General features: G+C 44.5%; 1 protein-coding gene and 1 long non-coding RNA gene across 4 annotated transcripts in view; one reads left to right on the plus strand and one right to left on the minus strand.

Annotated features, from left to right (window-relative positions):
- The window catches only part of LOC111182413 (uncharacterized), a 43,392-nt gene extending 32,042 nt beyond the window's left edge, over window positions 1–11,350 (minus strand). The window contains exon 1 of the long non-coding RNA XR_002646742.3: window positions 10,653–11,350. This is a non-coding gene — a long non-coding RNA (uncharacterized LOC111182413). The remainder of the gene's footprint in view (window positions 1–10,652) is intronic.
- Window positions 10,864–14,600, plus strand: part of SLC22A5 (solute carrier family 22 member 5) — a 29,009-nt gene continuing 25,272 nt past the window's right edge. Inside the window, exon 1 of one of the 3 annotated variants that reach the window (XM_089909304.1) lies at window positions 10,864–11,562. In XM_089909304.1, coding sequence (XP_089765430.1) covers window positions 11,170–11,562 — 393 coding nt within the window. In that variant the 5' untranslated portion in view covers window positions 10,864–11,169. The remainder of the gene's footprint in view (window positions 11,563–14,600) is intronic. The other 2 variants (XM_022588754.3, XM_022588753.3) reach the window with 2 other exon arrangements.

Genomic DNA, 14,600 nt, shown 5'->3' on the forward strand with positions numbered 1-14,600 from the left:
ATCTTCCCGGACCAGGGATCGAACCCGTGTCCCCTTCACTGGTAGGTGGATTCTTAACCACTGTGCCACCAGGGAAGTCCCCAAAACATGACAACTTCTGTTGATTCTAGTATGCCATGTCCATCAACCTTCTTTCCCTTTTTTTGGTGTATGAGAACCTGGCACAGTGTTAAGATTCAGAGTGTTCAAAAGAAGAAACTGGCAGATCAGCCTACCTAACGTGGTAGGATCAGTACCATCTTTCTTGGACCATTCACCGCTAACAAAGACGTGACCATGGTGATATGAAACCTAAGGAGACTGAATGTAGTCAGTTGGTAAGGGCCGAGGGCTAGATTTCATTTTTCAGAATAATGAGACTAATAATTAATAGTGTAGACCACTATTGAGGCAGACCAACCAGAGTTTTAATTTGGCCCTGCCACATACTTACTATAATCACTGGGTAAATTACTTACTTCGGTTTCCTTATCTGTAAAGTGAGGACAATAAGAATATCTTATACAGCTGTTGTGAGGACTAAATGATGTCTTGGGCTATTGTTAGTATTATTATTGTAATAATACAATGGCAGAGAGGATGATACTTTCCCAGGAATTTCTCTCTCTTTTTTTTTTTTTTGCGGTACGCGGGCCTCTCACTGTGGTGGCCTCTCTCGTTGCAGAGCACAGGCTCCGGACGCGCAGGCTCAGAGGCCATGGCTCACGGGCCCAGCCGCTCCGCGGCATGTGGGATCTTCCCGGACCGGGGCACGAACCCGCGTCCCCCGCATCTGCAGGCGGACTCCCAACCACTGCGCCACCAGGGAAGCCCAGGAATTTCTAATTTCTAACCTGGCGTCTAGCTCAGAAGATTAAGATCTTCAATAACTTATATTATCCAAATTTAACTCAGTCAAAACCTTCTGATATTCTCTTATGGCATCTTACTCCAGTATGACTGTATCCCATAAGGAGACCTATGTGTTCCTATGCATCTTCTCTCTTGGTTGATCTCATCCAGACCTGTGGTTACGAATACCATCTACATGTGGATAACTCTCTAATTTATATCTCATTCTGACCTCTGCTATGATCTTCAGACTCGTATGTCCAACTGTCTCCAAAATTATATTTAAATTTAGGTTTAAAATATTAATATATTTAAATATCAGTTTATTTTTATATTTAAAATAAAACTCGTTTGCACAGGCAACAACAACAAAAGAATAGATAAAACTGAACTACATCAGAGCTAAAAACTTCTGTACATAAAAGGATCCAATCAACAGAGTAAAAAAAGGCAACCTATGGAATGGGAGAAAATATTTAGAAACCATATATATTTATATTTTTTAACATCTTTATTGGAGTATAATTGCTTTACATTCTTGTGTTAGTTGCTGCTGTATAACGAAGTATATCAGCTATACGTATATATATATCCCCATATCCCCTCCTTCTTGCGTCTCCCTCTCACCCTCCCTATCCCACCCCTCTAGGTGGTCACAAAGCACCTAGCTGATCTCCCTGTGCTATGCAGCTGCTTCCCACTAGCTATCTATTTTACATTTGGTATTGTATATATGTCAATGCCACTCTCTCACTTCGTCTTAGCTTACCCTGAGTCCTCAAGTCCATTCTCTACGTCTGTGTCTTTATTCCTGTCCTGCCCCTAGGTTCATCAGAACCTTTTTTTTTTTTCTTAGATTCCATATGTGTTAGCATATGGTATTTGTTTTTCTCTTTCTGACTTACTTCACTCTGTATGACAGACCCTAGGTGCATCCAACTCACTACAAAAACTCAATTTCATTTCTTTTTATGGCTGAGTAATATTCCATTGTATTCATGTGCCACATCTTCTTTATCCATTCATCTGTCGACGGACACTTAAGTTGCTTCCATGTCCTGCCTATTGTAAATAGTGTTGCAATGAACATGGTGGTCCATCACTCTTTTTGTTTTTTTAATTATTTATTTTTATTTTTGGCTGCCTTGGGTCTTCATTGCTGCACGCGGACCTCTCTCTAGTTGTGGCGAGTGGGGACTACTCTTCGCCGTGGTTCCCGGGCTTCTCATTGGGTGGCTTCTTTTGTTGCAGGGCACGGGCTCCAGGCGTATGGGCCTCAGCAGTTGCGGCACTCAGGCTCAGTAGTTGTGGCTCATGGGCTCTAGAGTGTAGGCTCAGTAGTTGTGGGCCTCAGCAGTTGCGGCACTCAGGCTCAGTAGTTGTGGCTCATGGGCTCTAGAGTGTAGGCTCAGTAGTTGTGGCGCATGGGCCTAGTTCTTCCGCGGCATGTGGGATCCTCCCAGACCAGGGCTTGAACCCGTGTCCACTGCACTGGCAGGCGGACTCCCAACCACTGCGCCACCAGGGAAGTCCCTCTGTTTGAATTATGGTTTTCTTGGGGTATATGCCCAGTAGTGGGATTGCTGGGTCATGTGGTAGTTCTATTTTTAGTTTTTTAAGGAACCTCCATACTGTTCTCCATAGTGGCTGTAACAATTTACATTCCTACCAACAGTGCAACAGGGTTCCCTTTTCTCCACACCCTCTCCAGCATTTATTGTTTGTAAATTTTTTGATAATGGCCAGTCTAACCAGTGTGAGGTGATACCTCATTGTAGTTTTGATTTGCATTTCTCTAATGGTTAGTGATGTGGAGCATCTGTTCATGTGTTTGTTGGCAATCTGTATATCTTCTCTGGAGAAATGTCTATTTAGGTCTTCTGCCCATTTTTGGATTGGTTTGTTTGGTTTTTTTGATATTGAGCTGCATGAGCTGTTTGTATATTTTGGAGATTAACCCTTGGTCAGTAGCTTCGTTTGCAAATATTTTCTCCCATTCTGAGGGTTGTCTTTTTTATCTTGTTTAAGGGAAACCGTATATCTTATAAGGGGTTAATATCCAGAACATAAAAAGAACTCCTACAACACAACAACAAAAAAATGAAAAACCCAATTAAAATGGGCAAAGGACTTGAATAGACATTTCTTCAAAGAAAGTATACAAATGACTGATAAGCACATGAAAGGGTGCTCAACAGCACTAATAATCAGAGAAATACAAATCAAAATCGCAATGAGATATCACCTCACACCTTATTAGGGTAGCTACTATAAAAAAGAGAAAATAACAAGTGTCAGGGAGGACGTGGAAAAATTGGGACCTTTGTGCACTGTTGGTGGAAATGCAAAATGGTGCAGTCCCTATGGAAAACAGCATGGCAGTTCCCCCAAAAATTAAAAATAGAATTACCATATAATCCAGAAATTCCATTTCTGGGTATATACTCAAAGACTTGAAAGCATGGACTTGAAGAGATATTTATACACCTATGTTCACATTATTCACAATAGCCAAAAGATGGAAGCAACCCAAGTGTCCATTGACAGATGAATGGAAAAACAAACTGTGGAATACTACTCATACATACAGTGGAATATGATTCAGCCTTAAAAAGGAAGAAAATTAGGGCTTCCCTGGTGGCGCAGTGGTTGAGAGTCCGCCTGCTGATGCAGGGGACACGGGTTCGTGCCCCGGTCCAGGAAGATCCCACATGCCGCAGAGCGGCTAGGCCCGTGAGCCATGGCCTCTGAGCCTGCGCGTCCAGAGCCTGTGCTCTGCAACGGGAGAGGCCACGACAGTGAGAGGCCCGCGTACCACTAAAAAAAAAAAAAAAAAAGAAGAAGAAAATTATTTCACATGCCACAGCACAGATGAACCTTGAGGACATTATGCTTACTGAAATAAGCAGTCACAAAAGGACAAATACTGTATGATTCCATTTATATGAGGTATGTAGAACAGTCAAATTCATAGAGACAGAAAGTACAAGGGTGGTTGCTAGGGGCTGGGGGGAGTGAGGAGTGCGCAGTTATTGTTTAATGAACACAGAGTTTCAATTTTGCAAGATGAAAAGAGTTCTAGAAATGGATAATGGTGATAGTTGTAAAACAATGTGAACATACTTAATGCCACTGAACCATACACTTAAAAAGAGGATGATAAATTTTATGTGTATTTTACCATGATAAAAAATGTTTTAATTAAAATAAAGCAAAACTCTTAATTTCCTAAACCCCCTATCCCACCCAATTTCCTCATTCCAAAAACTGGCACCAAATTGCTTAAGCCAAAAATCCAGGAATCATCCTTAATTTCTTCTCTCATGCCCATATCCAATAATAAGTCATGTTACCTTTTGCTTGCAAAATGTATTCTGAATTCATCCATGTATCTCTTCCACAGATACCACTCTACTTCAGGCCATCCAAGGCTCTTGCCTGGGATGCTGCAATAGCTTCCTAACCAGTTGACCTGTTTCCATGCTTGTCCTCTACAGTCAATTATCTATATAGAGGCAGAGCACTCTTTTAATGATAGAAATCACACCTTATCCTTTCTCTGCTTAAAAATGCTCTGATGGTTTCTCATTGCACCAAGTATGAAATTCAAACTCCTTGCCACTGTCTACAAGGCACTAGATGATCTGGCCACTTGCCAACATCTCTGACCTTATGTCCCACCACTACTCACTTTGATCACTATGTTCTAGTCACGCTGGTCTTCTCTCTGTTGCTCCAACACCCCAAGCGCATGCCCTCACTTCACAGCCTTTGCACTTGCTGCTCCTCTGCTTGGAACACTGTCTTCCCAATTCCTCACATGATAGTTTCCTTCTCACCCTTGTGTCTCAGCTCAGATATCACCTTCTCAGAAAAATATTCACTCACCAGTCTAAAGTAGCCACCCACTGACTGTCACTCTTTACACCATCATGCTCTTTTATCTCTACTTGTCACTTAACCACTATTTGAAATTCTTATTTATCTTCACAAGTTTATTGTCAGTAGCACCATCCCACAACTAAAACGTGAACTCCGTGAGAACAGAAATCTTGTTTCTTTTCTCAATTCCCAGAAAAGGGTTGGGCACATAACAACCTTTTCAAATATTTGCTGAATGAACGAAGAAGTAAATAACATTAATGAACTCATTTTCCTTCTGTGTCACATACATACATAAAAGCCTTTGGGGAAAACTTGTATTTCTAACATTAGCTGTCTCCAATGTCTTTTCCATCTATTCTAGAATGTGATAACCAGCCTTTAAAATAGAAGCAGCCTATTTCACATCTCACTTTATGTAGGTATACCTGAAGGGAACAAGTTTACATTCCTACCCCCACTCAAGTTTGTGGCAGTAATTATTTATATGGGATTTTAAAACTCGCATGTGTCTCTTGAAGCCAAATTGTGGGTTTTCACATTGGAAATTATACTCATTCAAAGGAAAAGTCTGGACATCTAAGTCCTTAAAAAATTGTTCAAAGTATTTGATTATATAATTTTCTAGTCTGCAGAATATTTCAAGGCCCATTCTCTTCATGATTAGTTACCTATCTGTCCAGGCCAAAATAGACTAGCATTAAAACGTAGAATCATAATAACAGTACAAATGTGATTTCTCTGGCCCTTCTGTTTGTGCAACTCCAATCTCCTTCAAAGTCAAACCTCCAACCAGAGTTGGGCTCATGAACAAAGACTTTTATCTTCTTTTTTTTTTTTTTTTTTCTGAGATGTATCTGTAGTGGACCCCTGGAGAACAGCACAAAAGTGCTGCATACCCACTGACACCTGAAGTCCTGCTATGCCAAGCTCAGATGCAGCTGCTCTACTGTAACCAAAATGCTGATATGCATAGGTAATGACATGCCACTTGGGATGTTGTCTGATGAGGTGGATAGATTCCTGTTCCTTCACTCTTGGGTCACACTCGGATGTTATGAGGCCAACGCAAACAATGTCTCATAGAGATCTTGGCAAAAATAGCTATTTCAAATTTTACTCAAGGTCCCTTTTCTATAAAATCCATACACGACCTGTGGGGTCAACAGCAGAGGCTGGACAGACCCTCTGAATCCTCCTCCATTCTGATGCAGAAGCTCTAATACTGGACTAAGCCTGGACCCTCTACTCTTTTTTTCCTCAAAGGAGTTCTTTCTTTGGAGGCTTCCTCTTCCTCAGGCAAGTAAGTACTGACTACTTCATCCCACACAACCTACAGACACGTCCAAAGGTGCTTCTTTAGAGTCAGTAATCAAAATAAAACTGTTAATTATGGCTAATACTTATTTCACACTTAATGTGTCCTAGGCATTGAGCTAAGCACTATCATCTGGGAATTTGAGGCTTGGAAAGCTTTAAAAACGGGCCAAGGGACTTCCCTGGTGGTCCAGTGGTAAAGAATATGCCTTATAATGCAGGGGACGCGGGTTCAATCCCTGGTCAGGGAACTAAGATCCCACATGCCATGGGGCCACTAAGCCCACGTACCATAACTACTGAGCTCGCGCGCCCCAACGAGAGAGCCCACATGCCGCAAATTACAGAGTCCACACACTCTGGAGCCCGCGTGCCACAACTAGAGAGAGAAAACCCACACGCCACAACTAGAGAGAAGCCTGTGCGCTGCAAGGAAGAGCACGCGCACTGCAACAAAAGATCCCGCATGCCTCAATGAAGATCCCGCGTGCCGCAACTAAGACCCAACACAGCCAAAAAATAAATTAAATAAATAAATAAATAAAAACTTGCCAAGCTAGGACTTGAAGGAGTCAGCAATTGAATACTGATCTTTATACAGAGGTTATGCTACACTATGCTGTCTCTTGTCAGGGAAATAAATTAAAAATTCTGTTGAATAGAAGGTAAAACAAATCAAGGAGTTATAGATGTTTATTCTTCTGTATTTTATTCAACATATTGTTCAATAATCTGTGCATTAGTTATATATTGCTGCATAACAAAGTACCCCAAAATTTAGCAGCTTAAGACAATGAACATTTATCTCTCACAATTGATAAAGTTCAGGAATCTGGGAGCTACCTTAGCTGGGTGGTTCTGGTTTCTCATGAGTTTGCAGTCAAGCTATTGGCTAGGTCTTCAGTCATCTAAAGACTCAACTAATGCTGAAGTTGTCGCTCACAAGCTCACTCACATCAGGTCAGAGCACCTCAGTTCCTCATTGGCTGTTGGCAGAAGTCTTCATTCTTTGCCATCACCTGGGACACTCAAAGGGCTGCTTACAACATGGCAGGCAGATTGCTTCTCCCAAAGAAAGAGATAGAGATAGAGAGAGAGAGAGAGGGAGGGAAAAATATCTAAGAGGGAAGTCACTTTGTAATGTAATCACTGAAGTGAAGAAACATCACTTGTGCTATATGTTGTTGGTCACACAGACCAATCCTGGTATGAAGTGGGAGGAGCCTACACAAGGATATGAATACTGTCAACCAAAAAACAAAAAATGCAGGAGGCTGTAAGTAAGAAAAGAGTTTACTTGGGGTCTTAAGAATTGCAATTTGGGGGACTTCCCTGGCGGTCCAGTGGTTAAGACTTCACCTTCCAATGCAGGGGGTGCAGGTTCAACCCCTGGTTGGGGAGCTAAGATCCCACATCCAAAAAACCAAAACAGAAAACAGAAGCAATACTGTAAGAAATTCAAAAAAGACTTTTTAAAAATGGTCCACATAAAAAATATATTTAAAAAATAAAAATAAATTTTTAAAAAAAGAATTGCAATTCGGGAGACACAGATTAGGGTAACCCTGAAGGAGTGTTCCGTGGAAGAGAAAGAGTCAGGGGCTTATACAGACAAAAAGCCACGAAGGCTGTTAAAAGCTGCCTGGCAAGGATTATAATTGACTCTGATGCATGTCAGAAAATAATTGTCTTTAAGGAATCATGAGTTGTTTTAGGGTAGGAGTCTGATAAGTAGATAGACTATCACAAGTTAATTTAGGGTAAGGGTCCCAGTAATTAGCTTGAGTTTCTGGTAGGTGTTCTGGATGACTGCATCAGGTCAAAACGTCAGATTCCATCCAGACTGAGATGTCCATAAATCACACTTCTTTAATGGCCTCTGCCTCCATTTTATAAAGCTCTCTTAGCAATACTGACTCCATTTTGATTTTTGTTACATAATACCAGGATTCAAGGATCATAGGGTGCTGGCTTGGAGACCAACTACCACATCTGCTAACATTTTAATTCCTTTAATCTAGGGTTCTAACCCTGAATCTGCTATCTACCATATAAATCAGTTTTATTTTCTCTTATTTGTAAAATAGGAACATCCCAATTCAGAATTTTGAGGGTTAAAGGGCCTCAGGTAACTGATTCTCTCAGATTCTGAGTTCAACTCTCTTTTAAAAGATGCAATTCAGGGCTTTCCTGGTGGCGCAGTGGTTAAGAATCCACCTGCCAATGCAGGGGACACGGGTTCGATCCCTGGTCCGGGAAGATCCCACATGCCGCGGAGCAACTAAGCCCGTGTGCCACAACTACTGAGCCTGCGCTCTAGAGCCTGCGAGCCACAACTACTGAGCCCAAGTGCTGCAACTACTGAAGCCTGCGTGCCTAGAGCCCATGCTCCACAACAAGAGAAGCCACCTCAATGAGAAGCCCGCGCACTGCAAGGAAGACTAGCCCCCACTCGCTACAACTAGAGAACGCCCACAGGCAGCAACGAAGACCCAACACAGCCAAAAATAAATAAATAAATAATTTAGAAAATAGTAATAATAAATAAATAAATAAAAGATGCAGTTCAAATAACATTCAAAGAGTAATCCCTGCCCCACCAAGGACTGGAAGGCCCTGAGTTGCTCCTGGCTTTGTGCATGTGGACAAGCCATTTATGAGAAATGGTTTGTTTTCTTTTCAGGATCTGCAGCTTCTTTGGTAGCCTGGTGAATTGTTTCCAAACCCTTTCAGGACTGTTTTCTGATGCCCAACTGATATTTCTTAAAATAAGACTTTTTCACCTTGTTTGGTCTGGACACAGGTCAGCATTTTTCTCATAGAAGCTTTCGTTTACTTTGAAATATTAAAACAATTTTGAGAGTTGATACGAGAATAAAAGTTTATGTTCAAGAAGCTTGGTTTTCCTTTTCTGTTAGTTCCAGTAAAGGACTGTTACTTGAGATAAGATGTTAGAAAGGATTAAGCGCATTTAATCCTGGCCGGGTGTCTTTAAGAGGCAGGAATATTGGATAGTAAGTATAAAGGAAATGACTAAGACCTGTGTTAAGAATTTTAGCCTAATTTTTAAAAAACATCTACTGTGGGGGTTCCCAGGTGGCGCAATGGTTAAGAATCTGCCTGCCAATGCAGGGGACACAGGTTTGAGCCCTGGTCCAGGAAGATCCCACATGCCGCAGAGCAACTAAATCTGTGTGCCACAACTACTGAGCCTGCACTCTAGAGCCCAGGCTCCACAACAAGAGAAGCCACCGCAATGAGAAGCCCGCGCACCGCAACAAAGAGTAGCCCCCACTCACCGCAACTAGAGAAAGCCCACAGGCAGCAATGAAGACCCAACACAGCCAAAAATAAATAAATTTATAAATAAATAAATAAATTTATTAAAAAAGAAATCTGTGCTTTATGGAAATGATTATTTCTTTGTGTAAAACATGCTGGCAAGGTTAGCTTCCCCCTTTTTATTTTCAGTGTAGAATACAATCACTATTAAATAGTTTATCCAACAGATTACATTTAAAAGTGTGCACTTAGTTCTCTTTCGATCACTAAGCCACCATTATTATAAAAAGGAAAATGCTCCAATGTTAAATTTAGCAACCCTAGTTCTAAAAGGCCTTAGAACAGTGTTGTGCAATAAGATAGCCCACAAGTTACATGTGGCTACTGAGCTCTTAAAGTGTGGCTAACACAAAGAGAAATGTGTTATAAAATGCACACTGGATTCTTAAGATTTAGTATGAAAATTTAAAAAATATAAGATCTTATTTATGTAAGAATGTAAAATATTTCAATAAATTCTATATTGATTATGTTATGAAATAATAATGTTATGGATATATTGGATTAAATATATTATTAAAATTAATTTCACCCATTTCTTTTGGCTTTATTATGTAAGGTTGCCCTACACAATACATCTGAATTTCATATGTCCCTGCGCATATTTTATTAGTATAAAATTATTTGTTGTTTGGGAGTTCTGGGTGGCCTGATGGTTAGGATTCCCGGCTTTCACTGGCGTGGGCGGGGTTCAATCCCTGGTGGGAGAACTGAGACGCCGGAAGCCACAGGGCGAGGCCAAAAAAAAAAAAAAAAAATTCGTTGTTTATCAGAAATTCAAATTTTAAATGGGTGTCCTATACTTTTATGTGCTAAGTCTGGTAACTTTATTAATATGACTACTAGAAAATTTTAAATTACAAATGTAGGTATTTATTCTATGGGACAGTGAAGCTTTAGAATCACCTAGTTGCTTTTTTGAATTACCCTTCAACTCTTAACTCTGTACAGAAATAACTAACCTGAGGGGAACATTTAATCCTAGGCTGGGATCGTCAGTAATCTCGAAGTTAAAATTTTACATTTGTTTGAAGTTAAAGGACAACAAAAGGGCTTGTTACAGACCAAAATATGAAAAGGGCATTTGGATTAGAATTAAGTCCTTGCTCCCAGGCTCTCCATTGGGGTAGTTAACGGTTCCGGTTTCAAGATAATCCTGGTCACTCTTACAAAAATGGGCGGTATCAAGGGCAGTAAACCAGCAACGAGACCTTGGGCCGGTCACAGTGCCCCTTTTGGCTTCGGTAAGGGGTGGGGGGGCGATGCAGTATTTTTAATACCTGAGCCTAGCTTCCGGCTCGCCCGGGCTCCGCGCTGGGCCAGCGAGCTCGGCCTCAAACGCCGCCAAGGTCACGAGTCTCGCGGCCTTCCTCACCTTCGGATGTAAATTCAAGGATGGGCCCACCGAGGCCCGCCGAGGCCGACTCCACGCGGGAGCAGAGACCGGGTCCGAGCCCCAGGTGCCCGCGGCGGCCCGGGCCCGCCCACCCCCGTCACGCGCGGCCCAGCTCCGCCCCCGTCCGCGCCGCACCACCAGCGGCCTGGGCGGGCTTGGAGGCTCAGGCCCAGAGCCCGCCCCTGCCTTGCGCACTATGTAAGGCCGGTCGCTTCGGCGGGGCTGCAGCGGCGGCGCCAGGAGCTTGCGATCTCGTTCAATCGGCGGGCCGTTCCCCGGTCCGACTCTCTCTCGGTCGCGCAGTGGGGGCCCACAGCGCACGCGCACGCCGCGCCCCGCCCCCGCGCGCCGCCGCGTCCTCCGACGCCTGGCCGCGCGCCGCGCGGGCAACTGAGGGCGGAATGCGGGACTACGACGAGGTGACCGCCTTCCTGGGCGAGTGGGGCCCTTTCCAGCGCCTCATCTTCTTCTTGCTCAGCGCCAGCATCATCCCCAACGGCTTCAACGGCCTGTCGTCCGTTTTCCTGTCGGCGACCCCGGAGCACCACTGTCGGGTGCCGGACACAGCGAACCTGAGCAGCGTGTGGCGCAACCACAGCCTCCCGCTGCAGCTGCAGGACGGCCGCGAGGTGCCTCACAGGTGCCGCCGCTACCGGCTCGCGACGATCGTCAACTTCTCGGCGCTCGGGCTGGAGCCGGGGCGCGACGTGGACCTGGAGCAGCTGGAGCAAGAGGGCTGCCTGGATGGCTGGGAGTTCAACCGGGACATCTACCTGTCCACCATCGTGACCGAGGTGGGTACCAGATCCGCGTCCGGGGCCTGGGATCGGGGAGTAGGCAGGACCTTAACAGTCCTAAAGGTCGTGCACTCCACCCGCCAAGGTGAGCGCTGGATGCTGTCACTCCCTCTCCGCGACTCACTACACACTGGCGATGGTCATCGTCCAGCCAGGTGGCTCCGGAGAACTTTTCGTGGTGACTTCCAGAGAGATCATGGACATCGCAGCACGGGTGTCAGGCTGGCCGCCCATCCTGTTAGCTATCTTAGAGAGGAAGCCAAGAAGGCCCTGGCGACTCCTTGTAGATACTCTAAGATTCTGAGTAGTCAGAGACTTTAGGTGGGGGTGGGAGTGCTGAGGACTAGAGCTAGAGCTTGGGCCAAGGAGCTGTCACCATTTTTCCTCCAGCCTTTTGGCATCTATTCAGAGAGAGGGGAAATGCCCCTCTACTTTCTCAAACTTTTTAAGTTAAAGGAAGCATGGCTATAAAACTGTCTCTTGCTCCTTTTCCCAGTTACTCCTTCCCCACCCACCTTCACCCCTAAATGACTTTACGGTCATTCCCCGTAAAGAATTGCTTACCTTTTGCTCAGGGTTAGCTACTAGCCTTTAAGGATTCATGCATCTGAAGATCCATTCAGGGTGACTTGTTGACCTGGAATGTTTTAGGATATTCTAAGGAAATGTCATTAGCCAGATTTAGTTAAAGCATACAACCTTAGTTCATAGGAACCAGGGAAGCCCCCTATTCATGTTTTTCAGCAGAAAATGAAAACCTTTCTCATGCCCCAGCCCCTTGGATTTTCCTTTTGGGTGGCCTTGTCTGTCCCCTGGTGACCTTGCAATCATTAAAGCTGGATGTATGATGTGATGTTTATTGATGCATGTGGATGTGCTTTGCATCATACTCCGACACTGGCACTCTAACTCCCTGTAGTCTCAGCAGAACTGAGCAAGCAGGACATTGAAAAGAGCACTTCTTTATAGGCTCCAGGGTGCCCGGGTTCACTGAGTGTCAGGATCAGGGGTTCAAGGATTAGGGAAGGCTTCTTGGAGGAGGAGGCTTCTCAGTGAGTCTGGGGTATAGAGCTCAGCAGATGCAAAGTCTGGAACAGCAAGAAACAACCTGGCAGGAGGGCAGAGTTCACAGAGAAGAGGCTGAAGGGCAGGGTGCACAGGTCCTGGTATGGCAGCAAACCCCGCTTGAGCCTCAAAGGGGCTTACAAGGGTTCTGGAGACCCTGTGTGTGTTGCTTCTGGGGGTTGTCACCCTTCAGGGGAGTCTTGAGTGCTGCCCCAACAGACGTGTGTGTGTGTGTGTGTGTGTGTGTGTGTTGTTTTTTGTATGTTTGGACATTTGATGTCCCCAGCATCTGTGCCTCCTTACTCCACATGTATGTAGTAGGAGTAAGACAAGAGCCCCATTGGGATCTCTGAGCAAGTGACATCATTCCAGTGTCCTCAGGCATTGTTACTTGAGAAAAGAGGTACTGATTAGAGGTAGCTGACTGTGACTTGTGGCTGACAAGTGCATGGAGTATGAAAACTTCCAGTCATCACAAATCCTTTGTCCTAGCCTCGCAAGTGAGTCTGTCACCCTTCTGGAAGCCAGTCTGTCACCCTTCTGGAAGCCAAGCATTGTGAAAGTAGAGGCTGTTCCTCAGACTGCAGGCAGAGAGCATGGAGGGGAAGCCACAGTCCATGACTCAGAAGTCCCTGCAAATTCTGCTTCTGGCTGCCTGTGGAAGAAAAGGCAGTGAAGTCAGAAGTAGCTCATGGCATTTCTTAGGATTTTTCCCTAACCCCTGTGGTCCCCAACTTACTCTAGTCATTTGCTCTTTCTTTGCTGCCCCCATCATGCCTTCGGCTGAGAGTGGTGATGGCACTGATGAGCTCCCAAAGGCCAACTGTTCCAGAAGGGTCCTTGAGCTATGTTGCTGCCAATGTCAGCCTTTCCTCTTATATATTTAGCCTATTTCTTTAGCTGTCTTAACAGTTTTGTAAGAGCTATGTGCCCTTTCACCTACTTTCAGGTTGTCAGTCTTTGCAGGGAGGCAAGATTAATATATTACTTAGCCCTTTGTTAGAGGATGCTGGAATGCCAGACTTTAAGTTCAAGGCCGCTTGTTCTCTTCTGGTGAACAGTCACTGTTGGAAGCTGTTGCATTAACATTCTGAGAGCTCCTTTTTTCGAAGGCCCATTTTCTTTCAACCTGGACCTGGCCTGCTGACCGTTGCAACTAGTCCTGTGCTTGCTAAATGTCTCCAAGACTGCCCTTTGCCCCAAATCATAGAAGTGTTTCTAAGTACACTGGTATTGAATTCCTATTCATGTGTTTTTGTTTTTGTTTTTGTTTTGCGGTATGTGGGCCTCCCACCGCTGCGGCCTTTCCCGCTGCAGAGCATAGGCTCCGGTTGCGCAGGCCCAGCGGCCACGGCTCACGGGCTCAGCCGCTCCGCGGCACGCGGGATCCTCCCGGACCGGGGCACGAACCCGCGCCCCCCGCATCGGCAGGCGGACTCCCAACCACTGCGCCACCAGGGAAGCCCCCTATTCATGTTTTTCAGCAGAAAATGAAAACCTCAGGTCTCCTGTTTGATTTTTTTTCTTTGTTGAGGTTAATGTGTGCACATGTAGCACTAAACTTTGTGGTAGACTTAACATCTCTGTATCTCCTGCAAGTCCTAACATTGATGCTGGATACAGATTGGGTACTCAGGAAAATTTTTATTGAACGGATTAATGAATAATTTTGAAATCTCTAAAGTGTGAGAACTGAAGAAGAAAAGGACAAGTTTAACTTATAGAAGGGAAACTTAGGGGTGGTTGAAAGGCACTGACTGGAATATTTTAAAGTAAATGTAATCCCCCACTCCACAAACTGGGGCTTGCCCCTGCGTGGATCTGCAACAAGGCATTGGGACTGGCAGAAAGAAGGGGACACTATTTATGAGGTGAGAAAGGTGGTTCTCCCATGTTTCAGGAATAGTTTGGTGGTCCATGTGCTTCTAGGCTAGCCCCTTCTCTAGCCCTTCAGTCACCCCTGGAGTGCT

The sequence above is a fragment of the Delphinapterus leucas genome, chromosome 3 (assembly GCF_059928025.1).
Source record: "Delphinapterus leucas isolate spDelLeu-1000000601 "Yukka" chromosome 3, BTC_Dleu_Yukka2, whole genome shotgun sequence".
Lineage (NCBI taxonomy): Eukaryota > Metazoa > Chordata > Mammalia > Artiodactyla > Monodontidae > Delphinapterus > Delphinapterus leucas.